Genomic DNA, 16623 nt, shown 5'->3' on the forward strand with positions numbered 1-16623 from the left:
AAATAACATATGTCTGATAAACCGCAATTTAACCTGTTTGCAATATATGTATTTTTCTTGTTCATTTTATGTTACATTTAAAAATATACAGCCTGTCTGCAGCAATGTTAACCAGGCTTAAAGCTGATGTTACGCTAATCTCCAAATCCTGACTCATGGTACAGGCCTCTGCTCTGAGCTCTCGCACGTTTTGGTTGGTTTTGTTTGCTTAGCTGTTTTGGTGTTGGCCCTCCCTAAAATATTTTTGAACTTCATGAGCTGTCTCTAAAAAGAAATTCAAATGCTGACAAAACTGGTACATGAACATAAACACCCCTCCTGTGGTTTTGCCTTATCAGCTTCAGTCATGTGTGACGCATGTGTGAAAAGTGCTTGACACCTCACAGAACGCACTTTTTAGAAAGTGAAAATGTTTGAACTTAGATAACTTTGTTTTTGTTTTTTTACATAAAACATTTATATATTACCTTAGTTTTTGTTCTGTGTGATTTTTAATTTAATAAAATGTTCCCTCTCATCTGACAGCACTCATCATGGGCATTAATGCCATTGTATTTTGGGACTTTTAACGATTTCTTTGAACTGCTCTTTTTCCCTGCATCAAAATGACGACCTTTCCAGAGACATTGATAGGCCTTGTCAAGTTAAAATACTTTGTATAACCTTCAGAACCAGTTATTACAGATGTGAGTGTGTATATATCAAATCAAATAAAAAAACATTTTTTTATATACACAATCATACACAATATGACATGCAGAGTGATGCTTATAGCTGTGCAACTGCCGACCAGATAAAAGAATAAAACTAAATTTAAAAGTCAAGTATAAAAGTTAAAAATCAAAATTAAAAAGGTGTGCAAATCAACAGTGTGCACACTGACAGTGAACAGTTATGAGTTATGAGGTATATTACTGAAGTACATTGTTGTTGTTGTTGTTGTTAAGTGCTTGTGCAATGATGTGTAGAGATATATAGATAAGAATATTTCTGTTTGTATGTAAACTCTGGCCCAGTGCGGACTGAATAAAGTCTAAAATAAATTCAAACTTGTGACCCAATTCTTGTTTGTGTGTTTTTTAACAGCGTGTGCTGTACAGTCATTGCACCCTGGAAAAAGAACAGTTCAAAGAAATGATTAAAAACCCACAAATTACCAAAAGTTTCACACCCACGATGAGTGTGTGTGTAAACCTATCATGTAAATTATTTTGATGAAGAAGTTTAGTTTGCATTTTGTATCTGGTATTTGTAAAAGCACCACTTGTTTATGATATTCCCACCCAGTCTCACATCACACCTACACACACACACACACACACACACACACACACACACACACACACACACACACACACACACACACACACACACACACACACACACACACACAGAGCAGCAGTTCCTTTAAATTTCAGACCTGAGCTGATCAGCTTCACTTTTGGACGACATCAGCTGAACATCATGTTTTGCTGTTGCATATTTTTGGCTGTTTCTTTGTTGCATTCTCTGTGTCACTTCCATGTGTCAGGCTACGGTAAGTTCTCACACATGTGGAGTTTTGTTACTGTGTTTATAAATGGCAGTTCTATTTTTTGCAATGGTCTTATTTACTGTACATTATATTAAACGATTAAATTATGTGATTTTCACATGTATTGTTTCACAATATATATATATATATTTATCGTAATTTTCTTAATTTACTTTTCTCAGTATTGTGCCTTCCTTATTTTCTGCGTAATAGTTATCATCTATATCCTTTTCAGTGCCAGACAGTGCATAACATATGAAGTGATATACTGTAACTATATGTGTAGTACAGTATTAACCACTTTCTTAGCTAATGGAGCAAAGCCTGGGAGCTACTTCAGGCAGGCTCTGCATCATGTATCAATTTGTTGGTTTATTTAACGTTCACATGTCATGGTTTGAGTGTTTTGAGCGTTTTGAGTTTTCCTTTTGATTTATGATGCTTTGCTTTATCAGGATGTTTAGGTCAGAGTTTTGCTCCTCTAATGTTTTGTGTTATTTTGTGTTCACGTTTCCTTCCGTTACATTGTGAAGATGTTTTAATTTCATTCAGTTTAGTCTTGAGTTCAGTTTTTTTATGCTGTTGAGTTTATTTGTATCTGTTTTTTGGGCTCTGTCTCTTTCCTGTGTCTCCTGTGAGAGTCTGCCATGTCCTCTGTGTGTTTTTCCCCAGTCATGTCTGTGTTTGGTCTCGCTCCCTCCGTGTCTCGTCTCCCATAACTGTTTCCATGTTTCCCTCTTTGTGTGTCCTTCCTTTGTCTCCGCAGTTGTCTTGTGTCCATTTGCGTTCCTTCCTCCAGCTCCGCCTTCTCGCTCCATGTTCCCACATCCAGGTCTTGTGTTCCGTGTTCTGTGTTTAGTGTTTAGCTTTAGTTCATGCAGTTTAGTTTGTTAGTTAAGTCTCTGTTCTCATTTGCCTCTTATTTATATTTTCATTCAACCCAAATAAACGGCTCGCCTTTTGTTTAAACTCACTCCCTTTTTCAAGTGTCTGCATTTGGGTCCTCATAATCTCTCCACACTGTCCGACATCAGAATTTCTTATCTCTCTCTGTCGCTTACTGTGTAGGAAAGGGTGACTATGTCTTTATGACGCACAAAGCTGGAAGATTCAAGTCAAATCTAAAAGTTACTTTAAGACAATCAATGATTAATTATCATTATTAACTGCAAAGTCAGTTATCATTTAAATGCTTAGCAGGGCCTCAATTTGCTCTAAAACAGCCTCAGTTCTTCTTGCTCTTGAGTCCAAAAGATGTTGACAGATTTGTCCCATTCAGTCTAGAGATGGCATGAAACCACTTTTTATGCCCGATACCGATACCGATATCATAAATTTGGATATCGGCCGATATGAATCTGATATAGTGTGTTTTTTAATCAATATAACTGTTTTTTTTTAAATATCTTGCTGCTTTTTGTATAAGTTCATACTCAAGTTAAAAAAAACCCAAAAAAAACCCCACTAAAGCTATTCTGTTATACCTGTATGCAAAAAATGCACTGCACCCAAAATATTTCATAGTTCAGCAATACTGATCAATCTAATAAACTTAAACCTACTCCATCCTCCCTATTCTGGTATTTTAAAGAGTAAGCAACCTAACTAATAGGGTTGCAAACCCCAGCAAAAAATAAAATAAAATAGGGAACCCCCCCCCCCCCCTCCACCTCATGATGCTTAATCGACGTAATCAAGTTTAATTTGATGCAGTGTGAAAAAAAATGCACAGAAATACATTTTTTTTTCAAGAATAATTAAATAGATTCAACATCTTTCTTCAACAGAACTGCAGACTGCACAGATGATACCTTCCCAAAGGAAAAAGTAGCTTACTAGGGTGTATTAGACTTAATGGACTTCTATTCATTTTACATCAGATTAAAAATTTGGGTGTAAGATTCAGATAATTATTTATTAAAAGCTAGACATTTTAAATGCGAATAAGAAAGAAAAGTATGTCTTTGTGCCCCCTTCTCCCTGTTCATGCCCTATCGGCCCCCCTGGCTAAACTTTGCTAGATCCGCCCCTGCACAGTTACCAGCTGTCAGCTAGTAGAAAAAGATCCTGGTGCAGAAAGTAATATTAAATAAATTCTAACAACAGCTTATCAAGCTTAAACGTGCTGCTGTTGTTCAGCCGCTGGTTTCCTCTTCCTGGTGCAAAGTGGGCGATAAACAAACAAGAGAGACGGACTCGCGACAGAAAAGCCGATCAGCTGATCACTGATCAGTTTCACGATTGAAGTAGCAGCAGGAGAGGGAGGGGGAGACAAGAGGCAGTCCTCCATATATCGGTTGTTAAGCTTAACGTGGGAATGCTTTACAAACATTCAGAGATGAACTTACACACTTGCTTTACTTCTCTCTGGGATAACTTCCTCTGAGATGAAATGCAGGATTGGTAGCAGGCTACAAATACACACAGCCGCTCTATCACGTGAGCATACTGCTCCGATGTGCTACGGTTATGAGGAGGGTTACGCCGTGTCGAAAGTTTTGTGAGGTGCTTTTTTGATATTTAATGGATCGGATTACATTTTTTATTTTTCTCCGATATCCGATCCAGTAATTTACGTCAGTATCGGACCGATACCGATACGTAATATCGGATCCATCTCTAATTCAGTCAGTCAGTTTTTGGTTTGGAGACACCTGTGAGAAAAGATGTTGGAAAACTTTAACTGTCCAGATTTGGTGGAGCCTGTCTCTCTGCAGCCTCTGATTTCTGTTTTGGCTTGTTGAAACCCAACATGCATTTGTGCTGCTGTAGCCTCGAGGACAGATGCTTTTCTGTCCAGCACAGTTGCAGGTGAAATCTAAATGACCATAGTCTGTCCTTTCTCCTCTGGCCTCAACAAGCCACTGTCTCTGCAGAAGTGCTGCTCACTGGATGCTTTTGGTTTATCACATCTTTCAGAGTTACTGAAATGTGAATCCCAGGAGATCGACAGTTTCAAATATAGTCAAATGTTATCACAGTTGAAGCGATCGCATATTTTCTACATCCTTATATTTGTCACAGACACACTGAAAAAAAGGGACTGGCCATCGCTTGGATTTATGTAAGCATCTTGCATGTATTTAACACAATTGCCTCATGTTTTAAAGTTAAATGTAACTATATAGTGTAAAAACTACATGATATGCAGAAAGGGTGTATTAAATTGTTCATATCATGTTCAGGTGAAGTAAGTCAATAAGATAGCAACGTTAAATCTCGTGAAACCACGCGTGATTTCATCTCGCGGGCTTTGGATCGTGGTTTAAAAAAGGCATCCATCTCAGTCAAGTCGAGCAGCCAACTCTACATTTTTGGTATGTCTTGATTTTTTGAATTAATATTTACCATATTTCAGCCAAATGTAGTTAAACGTCTAGAGTGTCGCCATGTAACATGCTAAAAAAGAGCCGTTAGCTTATTTGCTGTTTTATCTGTTGTCAAAGAATTGGCGCTTTTTCATTTGAATTTGTCTTTGGCACAAGAGCCGTAATATCACATTAAACCTAATTACGAGGCACTCATAACATAATTTGGTTTTCTGTGTGAATAGATTTGCCAACTGACTCTTCAGTTACATTGTGTATTTACTGCACCGTGGTGTTAGTGAGATTTTGGACATTGAACAGCTTTAGCTAATATCATCAGCGGCATTATGCTAGCTTACATCCCTACCCCTCCTGGCCTCACCTGCTGTCCTTTTGTTTTTGTTTTTGTTTTTTTTGCTGCACATTGAGAGACGACCTCTATTCTGCATTTCACCAGGAGTCAGCTGATGGATTGTGGGTTCAAGGTGTTATGGTAAGAAAGTATATTCTATTTTCGTTTCTGTAACTTAATTATAATGGGTTTTTATAATTATTAGGTGCATGCATACTCACCCTATTAATACAACTGAGAAATCCAAAATCTGCCATAGGTTTAACTTATACCTGTATGTATTGCCAGAAAGGTGATTACTGGACTCGCATTAATGCACACTTGAACTGAAATGAGGTTGTAACTTGTGGGTTGTTGGGTTGCAAATCAGAAACAAACATCTTTGGATTTTTTTTTAATCCCATAAGATCTGGAAACACAGTTTTTATTCAACAAAACATTACTGATTAACCAAGCACAGTGCCTGCTGTTATTTCAAAATAATTTTATGTCATTTCAGATAAAATGCAGCATTCCAGTGCATCCCAACCATGCCTTTACAGTCAAGGTTTCTGACGGAGCTGAGTTTCTCTCTGACAGTCTGCTGAAAGTGTTTGCAAAGTGATCGGGGGAACAGGGCACAAAGCTAAAGGATGTAGCTGCCATTATGACAGTAAGAACTTTAAAATTCTTTAACTACAAAGTGTATATGTATTGCATTAGGTCAGTAAAATTTTTATGCTACATCCATTGAAACAGTCAACTATTACCTGTGAGTAATGATTCCACTAAAAGGATGCCATAATTTTCGTCATGCATTTACTGGCCCACTGAGAAAAATTTATCTTTTTTTAAAAATAAATGTTCTGGAAACTATATATCCATAAAGTTGATGTCAAACAGGAACTTTTGATATTGCTTTGTAGATGCTGGTGTTGCATGTTGACTGGTTTAAAAAGTCAAGAGTTTTTGTCTGGGATCATTTTCTTCTGTGCTACTGAAAAGTTCACAAATCTCTGTTTTCTTTGTTATAATAGTCAAGGATGACATTAATGCTCGGAGTCCCTCATCAAAGTGCTCCGCATCTGTGTGAAAGACAATTGCAACATCTTGGTGCAGGAGTTCATGGTGAGTGTTTTATGAGTAGATTGTGGATTTGCAACCTTTAAAAATGCATTTAGTTATCCACTTGATCCTCATTGGACTGGTTAGGACCAGTAGTCCTCTTTAATAATTTGAAGTTCACATGAGGCCTGGTAGTGAACTCGGCCGCCGGCCCTTGAGGCCCCACCACCACCTCTGTATTAGGGGTCACATCAGTGTGAAAAAACTTTAAATTTGTCATTCTAATGAACAAAGGAAAATCCCACCAGTATTTACATTAGCTTTTGTTTGAAAAAATGACCAACTGACCAACAGCTAACCAAATTGTGGGGCTGAAAGTCTAAATTCTAACATCTTCTGAGTGACAAAACCTGGATTTCTGATGGGCCGGTGTCTTTCTAACAAAAACTAATGTAAAGCAATTGAAATTATTATGTTTTTCACCCTCTCTTAGAAACTCTGTTAGACCATGAATGGCAGCATGGCAGGCCACTCTTTGGCTATAGCTATTTACTATGTTGCTTGCATTGGTTTAAATTACTCTAACATTAGAACTGGTAGATTCAAAAGAGATGAGTTTAAAAAGGAATCTTAAAGAAATGTTTTGTGTTTAACCAGGACTTGACTGAGGCCACTGCACAGATTGAGAAAACCACAATGAACATCTGTCTCCAGAGATGCGCCAGGCAATGACTTTTCTGATGTTGTTCTTCAAGATCTGGATAACGTGACCTTTGCAGTAGCCATGCTGTTTGGACCTTTTTTATTCCTTCAACATGAGTTACCCATCACAACTCTGCTACACTTTTGAGGTGATTCAATGGGTGGTAATGGAGTTGGATGCAACTCAGCTCTCAAGAAAAGCTCACAACTAAGACAAAACTGCTCCTGCAACGAAGCTCACTGTTATGCATGTGAGGTGACCAGCTCTAGGTGAGAGGACATTTAAATCTCACACTTGTTCTGCTGCATTTTTGAAGCTCAATTCCAGGAACGGATCGCAGGGTTCATTTTTATATACTCTGCAACTGCCATGAGGACGAGCCGTTTTTTGTTGTTGTTTGTTTTTCCTTTTGCTCTGTACAAGTTCTGTTTGTCTGTTTGGCAGCATTTTTAAATTTCTCTTTGTATTTTTTCTTTCTTTTACTAGTGAAGAGATGCAGCGTGAACAGTTATACAGTCTAAATATCCCATATGGGTCGTGTGAAATGGTATTTTCAGTTTCATTCAGTTGAAGTAAAGAACGTTGAATATTTCTAAGTGTGCTGTTTTGAACCAAGATGTCACAGTATGATCAGTGCTGTAATTTTTGACAGTCACTGTATCAATGTTATTTTTGCGTCTCTTGAATAAAGTTTTTGACCTGCAAGTGCTAATTTCTTTAGTTATTGGGGTAAAATGGGTAGTGTTAATAGGAAGGTGTTTGCCAATTCAGTAACCTAATTTAATGTTAATGGAAACTAACATTACCTCAAATTGTTTAGTTATAATTGTTGTTTAACTGAATCTTGATGTCAGAGGCCTTAAATAGAATGTTTTGTATTGTTCTTTCCCAACATTTTTCAAAAGAAACAGTCTAATTTCTTTGCTGCGATTGATTCCAGAGAACACGGAAGAACTGACATTATTTAACTGTTGATTTATATAGATTCAGTAGAGGAGTAATGTCAGTTTAATTCTTTACCTACTGCAGTGAAATTAGACATTTTGTTTTGAAAGGTTACTGGTGGATGCCAGCAACCATCTTGGAAGAGAACAATACAATCTGTTATAAGGCCTCCATTTGAAAATTGTGTATTTGATACTAGAATATAATAGCAAAATGTAATTTGAAGATAACATGTAGTATTTAAGTGACCAAGTAGTATTGGGTAAAAGTTATTGAATCGTGTTGGGATAACGTGAGAAAATTGTGAAGGATTAAAATATTCCAAGAGCTCAAATTACTTCATCAAAACATGTTTAAGTCACATTTTATCAACACAAATTGCACAGGTTTATTGAACATGAATAAATTGTGTTAATTTAACTCAATTGTTTAAGTTGCTGCCAAAGCAAAACATCTGTGTGCAACAAATGTCCACCATTGAATTAAGTAAATCCAACAACATATTTTTTTCAGTGCAGCTGATCGATAATTGTAATCATATTCTTAACTTTTCACTTTCATGGGAATTTCTCCCACCTGCTTCATGGACACCATCATGATCTCCTGTACATGAAAAAGCTCATCCTCAGACAGGGTGCAGGCTTCAGTCATTTGTGACGGGCTCAGATTGGACCTGCTACACTTATACATTGAAAGCAACTGAGGTGAGCAGGATGGATGGTAAATATTTTCCTTGCAAATAATTGCATGTAATGTTTTTTTCTTACAGATCCCAGCTGCACAGAGTATCCTGTGTTCACTCCATCTGCGCTGGTAGTGAAGTACGGTGACCCAGCCAATGTTACATGTGTTGCATGTCAGAAGGACTGCAGTGGAGATGTTTCAGGTTTAGAGCACACTGTGGGAAAAGTTTCACAAAATGGAACCACGATGTTCTGGACGGTTGACAGACTGACTGAATGGGGCATATCTCTACAGTGCTATTATAACAATGATGCTGGCAATCAGTGTACAAGCATTCTGAATCCAACTCTTTATCGTAAGTATGCTTACTTTAGAAAATGAGACTTTTTAGTGGATTTTACATCATCTGTGATCTAAATTTAATCTCTTTGTGTAAATACACAGTTGGATGGATTCATACTCTCAGCGGTTACTGACTGACATCTACCTGTGTTACTCGTTCTTTCCCGGTCTTCACAGAGCTTCCAGAAAGTGTCTCCATCAGCTTTGTAAACCACACTGAGATGATGTTTGAGAATCAGCAGTACACCCTGCAGTGTAGCGTACAGAACGTAGCTCCTGTTGAAAAGCTCAATGTGACCTTCTACAGAGGAAACACAGCACTGGGTCACCTACAGTCCAACAGTGAACAGAAGAAACCAGTGAATAAGACCTTCACCCTGAACATCACTCCCAGAAGAGAAGATGATGGAGCCCAGTACTGGTGCGAAAGCAAGCTGGAGCTGAGACCAGCTGGACCACAGCGCCCTCCAGTGGTGACATCAGAAAAGCTCCCTGCTATAGTTCACTGTGAGTCTGAGGGGGGGAAACAGATTTACATTTACATGTGTAATTTTCATGGCTCTTTATGTAATGTAAGAGGTTTCAGTGCCTCAAATCATTTTCCCCATTTGTTCAATTTTCCATCGGATTATGACGAGAATACAATTTCTATCCTAAGTCTCAGACTGAAGACACATCTCTGACCAGTGAGACTCTGATCTTTTAATATCAATATATATCTAATATACAGTGGGTACGGAAAGTATTCAGGCACCCTTAAATTTTTCACTCATTGTTATATTGAAGCCATTTGCTAAAATCATTTAAGTTCATTTTTTCCTCATTAATGTACACACAGCACCCCATGCTGACAGAAAAACACAGAATTGTTGACATTTTTGCAGATTTATTAAAAAAAGAAAAACTGAAATATCACATGGTCCTAAGTATTCAGACCTTTTACTCAGTATTTAGTGGAAGTATTTTGGGAAAGATGCAACAAGTTTTTCACACCTGGATTTGGGGATCCTCTGCTATTCCTCCTTGCAGATGCTCTCTGATTCTGTCAGGTTGGATATAAACGTTGGTGGACAGCCATTTTTATGTTGGGTTTAAGTTAGGGCTCTGGCTCGGCCATTCAAGAACAGTCACAGCGCTGGTGTGAAGTCACTCCTTTGTTATCTTAGCTGTGTGCTTAGGGTCATTGTCTTGTTGGAAGGTGAACCTTCGGCCCAGTCTGAGGTCCAGAGCACTTGGGAGAAGGTTTTCGTCCAGGATATCCCTGTACTTGGCCGCATTCATCTTTCCCTCACTTGCAACCAGTCGTCCTGTCCCTGCAGCTGAAAAACACACCCACAGCATGATGCTGCCACCAGCATGCTTCACTGTTGGGACTATACTGGGCAGGTGGTGAGCAGTGCCTGGTTTTCTCCACACATACCACTTAGAATTAAGGCCAAAAAGTTCTCTTGGTCTCTTCAGACCAGAGAATCTTATTTCTCACCATCTTGGAGTCCTTCAGGTGTTTGTTTGTTTTGTTTTTTTTAGCAAACTCCATGAGGGCATTCATGTGTCTTGCACTGAGGAGAGGCAAAGAATGAACAATTTAAGTGGGTCTGAATACTTTCCATACCCACTGTACACTACCAGTCAAAAGTTTGGACACACCTTCTGAGTTAATGGCGTTTCTTTATTTTCATGAACATTTACATTGTAGATTCTTCTGAAGGCATCAAAACTATGAACACGTATGGAATTATGTAATAAACAAAAAAGTGTGAAATAACTCAAAACATGTTTTATATTATAGATTCTTCAAAATAGCCACCTGTTCCTTTGATTACTACTTTGCGCACTCTTGGCATTCTCTCAATGAGCTTCATGAAATGTTTTTGCAACAGTCTTGAAGGAGTTCCCAGAGGTGCTGAGCACTTGTTGGTCTTTTTGTCTTCGCTCTGTGGTCCATCTCATCCCAAACAATCTCGACTGGGTTTCGGTCAGACGACTGTGCACTCCATCACTCTCCTTCTTGGTCAAATAGGCCTCTCACAGCCTGGAGGTGTGTTTGGGGTCGTTGTCCTGTTGAAAAATAAATGATGGTCCAACTAAATGCAAACTGGATAGGATGGCATGTTGGTTTAGTGTGCCTTCAATTTTGAATAAATCCCCAACAGTGTCACCAGGAGAGCACCCCCACACCATCACACCACCTCCTCCATGATTCACAGTGGGAACTATACATGTAGAGACCATCCGTTCACCTTTTCTGCTCTGCACAAAGACGCGGCAGGTGGAAACAAAGATCTCAGATTTGGACTCATCAGACCAAAGCACAGATTTCCACTGGTTTAATGTCCAATCCTTATGTTTCTTGGCCCAAACAAATCTCTTCTGATTGTTGCCTTTCCTTAGTCGTGGTTTTTAGCAGCTGTTTGACCATAAAGGCCTGATTCACGCAGTCTCCTCTGAACAGCTGATGTGGAGATGTGTCTGCTACTGGAACTCTGTGTGGCATTTATCTGGGCTCTGATCAGAGGTGCTGTTCACTTGCGATTTCTGAGGCTGGTGACTCGGATGAATTTATCCTCAGAAGTAGAGGTGACTCTCGGTCTTGCTTTCCTGGGGTGGTCCTCATGTGAGCCAGTTTCCTCGTAGTGCTTGATGTTTTAGCAATATTCTGACTGACTGACCTTCAGTTCTTAAAGTAATGATGAACTGTCATTTCTCTTTACTTAGCTCATTGGTTCTTCCCCTAATATGAATTCTAACAGTTGTCAAATAGGGCTGTCAGCTGGGTACCAACCTTCTGCACAACACAACTGATGGTCCCAACAATAATTAAGAAGACAAGAAATTCCACAAATGAAAAATGACAAGTCACACCTGTGAAGTACAAACAGGTGAGCATCATGAAGCTCATTGAGAGAAGACCAAGGGTTTGTAACGCTGTTAACAAAGCAAAGGGTGGCTACTTTGAGGAATCTAAAATATAAGACATTATTTTTAGAGTTATTTATCATTTATTTCTTTGCTACATAATTCCATATATCTTGCTTCATATATTTGATGTCTTCAGTAAGTATCTACAATAATGAAAGTAGTAAAAATAAAGAAAAAACATTAAACGAGATTATGTGTACAAACTTTTGGTAGTTTTTTGGTGTATACTGTATATTATGTTTTGTATAAAGAGCAACACCCTGCAAGGTAACTGCAGCAGTTAAATATAATGAAGTGGAATAAATAGTAAAATATTACCCACTGAAAAATAAGTATTAAGTATACTAGCATACGGTGAAAGTGAAGTATAGTATAGTGTACTAGAGACAGTAATTTGATACTTTCCACTCTCCATGAATATGTGCTTCCACTTCAGTGTGGACACAAGGGGCATGCTCAGTCTTTATGTGATAGTCATATTGCCTTTGACCTTTATTATGTTTTTGTTATTAATTTAAGACCCCCTCAGTAACATATTTAAGATGAACATGATTCTCAAATCATCACAATCAACAGCACAGTTTGATCACTGATGTGAGCCGGTGACATGAACACATTTAAGCAGGTAACTTATCCAAACAAAGGAGTCTGATGTCAGACACAACTGTTAACTCGCTACTCTGACTCACATCTGGATCCAGAAACCACCATACGTATATGTGCATCATATGACCTAGAGGGGATAACATTAATTGAGAACATTTAGTAATAACTCCAGAAAGCCTCAGAGGCTAATTGTACACAGTTCAGCAGAGATTAAAGGAATTGTCTGACTGTCAAAACAATTCATGTGTTCATCAGTGAACATTCCTCTTTTAAATTAAAAATGGTTGATTTTGCTAATATATTGTGTTCTGTTTCTTCTTCAATAATCACACAGATGGGCCTGAGCTCAATGAGCCACCAAATCCAGATGTGATCACAATCACGGAAGGAGACACTCTACACCTGAACTGCTCCTCTGTGGGAAACCCCAGCCCCTCATACACCTGGACACTCCCATTAAATAGCTCTCCTTCTTACAGTGGCAGCGTTCTCACTATTAAATCTGTTGGGTTTGAGCATGAAGGACAGCATATCTGCACTGTGAGCAACACTGTAGGGACTGTCACCAAGGAGTTTAACATTGACGTACAAAGTGAGTGTTGTCAGATACTTCCTGGAAAATGAGTCACTGAAGATCAATCACAATATTTTCCTCTAGAAATGATACAGCAGTTGAGAATAATCCAATCTTTAATCCAAGAATTAAATTCATTGTGATTGTTTTGGTGTTTTTAATTTGCCTCGTGTATATTATTCTTCTTTTCTTTTTTACAGTCAGCTCCATCCCATACATAATACGTGGAACCTTACTGGGAGTTCTGGTCCTTGTCGGTCTGTCACTGGGATGCTACTGTAAACGCAAGCAAAGGGGAAACTACAAACTCAGTAAAATTATTGTTATTGACAGCTGAAGAAATGACTGAATGGTTAACACCTGATTCTGATTAGCAGCTTGTCTGTCTATCCTCTGTGAGCAAACTTCCTGTTTAGCACATATGCAAGGCAAGCTTTCACATTTCTGATCATTTCTGATCAACAGTTGATTTCTTTCTTTAAATATTACAGATATTTATACAGCTGTTGATGAGCTGTAGTCCCTCACTCTCTGTTTAGCCGAACTAAATTCATGGTTCTCTTCCAATTTTCTTAAACTCAATAGTAACACATCAGAGCTTCTGCTGGTAGGCACTAAACAACACTATCCAGAACTAATAGCTTTTCAATTACAATCAATAACTGGCCAGTCTCTGTTTCTCCATGTGTGAAAAGTTTGGGTGTCGTCCTCGATAGTACTCTTGTAACTCACACATCAATAACATTACTCGGTCTGCATATTTCCATTTGTGTAACATTAATCGTCTCCGTCCTTTTCCCACATGCCACTGCTGTTCTTGTTCATAGCCTGGTCACTTCCCGGATCGATTACTGCAACTCTCTTCTTTTTGGTCTTAGTCAAAAATTTCTCCATAAGCTTCAACGTGTCCCGAACTCTGCTGCTCGTATTATCACCAGGACCCCTTCTATGCACCACATCACCCCTGCTCTGCAGCAGCTTCATTGGCTTCCGCTCAAATACCGCATCAATTTCAAGATACTTTTGTTAAGGCTATTCATCATCTCTCCCCTTCATACCTCTCTGATCTGGTTCAGATCACCATTCCTTCTCGGCTCCTCTCTCTGTCCCTTCCCCTCGGTTAGCCACCATGGGGCACAGGGCTTTCTCTGCTCCTCGACTTTGGAATTCCCTTCCTCCTGATATGATAAATATCACTTCCTTCTCTCTTTTTAAGTCTAGACTCAAAACTCACCTGTTCACAATAGCCTATTCCACATAAGCTTTTCCATTCTGCTTTTTAAATTTACTCCACATTTTATCTTTATAACTTTGTAAACTGTTATGCTTGTTGTTGTTATTGCTTGTCTCTATTCTGCTGTGTACAGTGTCCCTGAGTGTTTTGAAAGGCGCTTTTAAAATAAAATGTATTATTATTATTATTATTAGTCTCAAAGTAGGGCCATAGGGTCTGCAAAATAATTTACTATCAGTTAAACAAATTTCTTTGTTATATCACAAAAACATCTGGGTGTCATTTTGTCTACAAAACAACCACATGGTGTCCTCTTCACTCCCTCGTGATATCAGTGGGACAAAGATCACTGTCAAAGATCACTGAGTGTGTGCAGGTGACCAGTATGTGTGGATATTTACTGGATATTTATTGCAATGTTATTATTCTTTGCATACTTCGGGCAACATCTTAACTGACTTATTTTCCTTGATCAAAACTCTTACATGATGTTAGCGATGTCTCTTTGTTGCATTTACAGTAGTTTGTTGTTGTTGTTCAGCTTAAGTACAGATTTCAGAGCTGTGGTTTAATTATTATTTCATGTTAGATCCTTGTTTTCTTATGTTTAAGCAACAGCTGCCACTGTGTAATTATCTAACAACCTGCATTCATAATGACATTTATTTATTCGTTACAGAAGCACACACACACACACACAGACTACTGAGCTATCATATCAATACTTTGTAACTGATGCCCCCTGGTGGTCACATCTTTTAAGAAACAAACATTATTGTCCTTCAAATTTGCTGCAACAGGGTCTTCAGATCAGCGGCGCCTCCAGGATTTTTTCATTGGTGTGGCCATATTTCCATTTTTATTATGCTGTTGTCAAATATAGGTGACTTGAAAAATAGAGTTGATATCACTGAAAACAGATACAAACATACAGACTTTTAACTTCACACAAAGTGCTGTCACTGTTATGCTTGCAGTTTATTCACCCACAGTTTTTATTTCATTTTTTACTTTTTTTTAGTTCAGCGAGAGAAGTGAATAATGTTTGAGTCTTGAACGAGTACGTTTAAGGATCCGTGTTTGTATTTGTTAAAGTCTTTGTTTGTCCCATTTCATCCTCAGCCTATCCAAGCGCACTTATCTGAACAAATCACTCAAATCCCTCCCTGTCATAGCCTCTGTCTGTCTGACTTCTGCAAGTGAATTTGCTGTAAAGCAAAGCACATCTGCAAGGGAAGGTTCATTGTTTATACTCATCATTAGTTTCATCTCTGATTTAATGTTACATTTGTGCTCTGCCAGCTGTTGATGAGCAGTGGATTTCAAAGTGGGGTTCAAGATCCTAAAACCCAGTCTGCAAAATAATTTACTAACATTAATTTACTAAAAATGTTACCAATGTCACTGACAAATTAGTCTTTATTCAATGTTTTTAAACAAATAATTGCATCTAAGAGCACAAATGGTGTCAAGATTATAATAGATAAATATTCTCACCTGTGAGGGGGTCGCTGGGCCCAAAGGTTTGACTAGTGAGCTCCTCCTGAGGACCTTTAATAATGTAATACTTGTGTTTTACCACTAGAAGACGCTAGATAATAATCTGAGATACTGGAGGCAGTGTGAGCAACAGTTAATATGAAAAAGCTGATGATCTGCATGAATCTGAACTTTTCAGTCAAGATCACAGTCAGAGCTACTATGGTAGTGACATAATTCTCCAGGCCTATTTCCTGTTATTTAAAGGTTGAGCTATTCCCATGTCAGACAATCATAACATGTAATGTAATAACAATGACCTTTCTTTTCTCACATAACACCACACACACACACATCAAACTTGGATTATTTATGTGAATATTACCTGATTAAGACATTTTCACAAAGTTATGTAGTTTATACGTATCTCACTTTGACCCTGAATATAAATAACTGTGAATAGAGGGTTATTAGTGGGGACTCTATTGTTAATTGCCCCTTGGAGATAAATAAAGTCTCTCTGACTCTGATTCAGTGAGAAAAGATGGACATGAGTTATTGCTGAAACAAACTTGAACTGAAACCATACAGCATCAGTATATTTTAATACTAGATGAGCCTAATGTGTTTGGACAGGCTGTAACCAGCACAAGCCTCACACACTTCTCACCTGACCAGCTGTCGTAAGAGGACAGTGTGCTGCAGGCGAGGAGAGGGAAAAAGAAACAAAACAGAAAAATGGGAAACACTTCATATAATTGAATTCAGCAGATTAACTATAAGAATAAAAACATATAAAATAAATAGTATGAGTGTACACATAAAAACAAATAAGCTAATGAGGCCGAAGAAAGGCGTAAAAGCATGAAAACCCTGACAGCAGAGTGTAATTTGATGAC

General features: G+C 38.2%; 1 protein-coding gene across 1 annotated transcript; it reads left to right on the top strand.

The window, feature by feature from the left end:
• The first annotated feature begins 4577 nt into the window (after nucleotides 1–4577).
• Nucleotides 4578–10235, top strand: LOC113023442 (intercellular adhesion molecule 2-like). Its single transcript, XM_026169437.1, has 4 exons — nucleotides 4578–4598; nucleotides 8656–8925; nucleotides 9090–9419; nucleotides 10111–10235. Exons 2-4 carry the CDS (start codon nucleotides 8817–8819, stop codon nucleotides 10233–10235), a joined length of 564 nt encoding a protein of 187 aa, XP_026025222.1. The 5' UTR covers nucleotides 4578–4598; nucleotides 8656–8816.
• Nucleotides 10236–16623: the final 6388 nt, after the last annotated feature.

Source organism: Astatotilapia calliptera, chromosome 6 (genome assembly GCF_900246225.1).
Source record: "Astatotilapia calliptera chromosome 6, fAstCal1.2, whole genome shotgun sequence".
NCBI classification, from domain to species: Eukaryota; Metazoa; Chordata; class Actinopteri; order Cichliformes; family Cichlidae; genus Astatotilapia; species Astatotilapia calliptera.

What these genes read in the sequence shown, in the direction of transcription:
- LOC113023442 (XM_026169437.1), top strand. Translation starts at nt 8,817, where the DNA reads ATGTTCTGGACGGTTGACAGACTGACTGAATGGGGCATATCTCTACAG. An exon ending in TCTGAATCCAACTCTTTATC is followed by an intron (nt 8,926 to 9,089) that starts GTAAGTATGCTT and finishes CGGTCTTCACAG; the next exon opens with AGCTTCCAGAAAGTGTCTCC. An exon ending in GCTCCCTGCTATAGTTCACT is followed by an intron (nt 9,420 to 10,110) that starts GTGAGTCTGAGG and finishes TCTTGTTGGAAG; the next exon opens with GTGAACCTTCGGCCCAGTCT.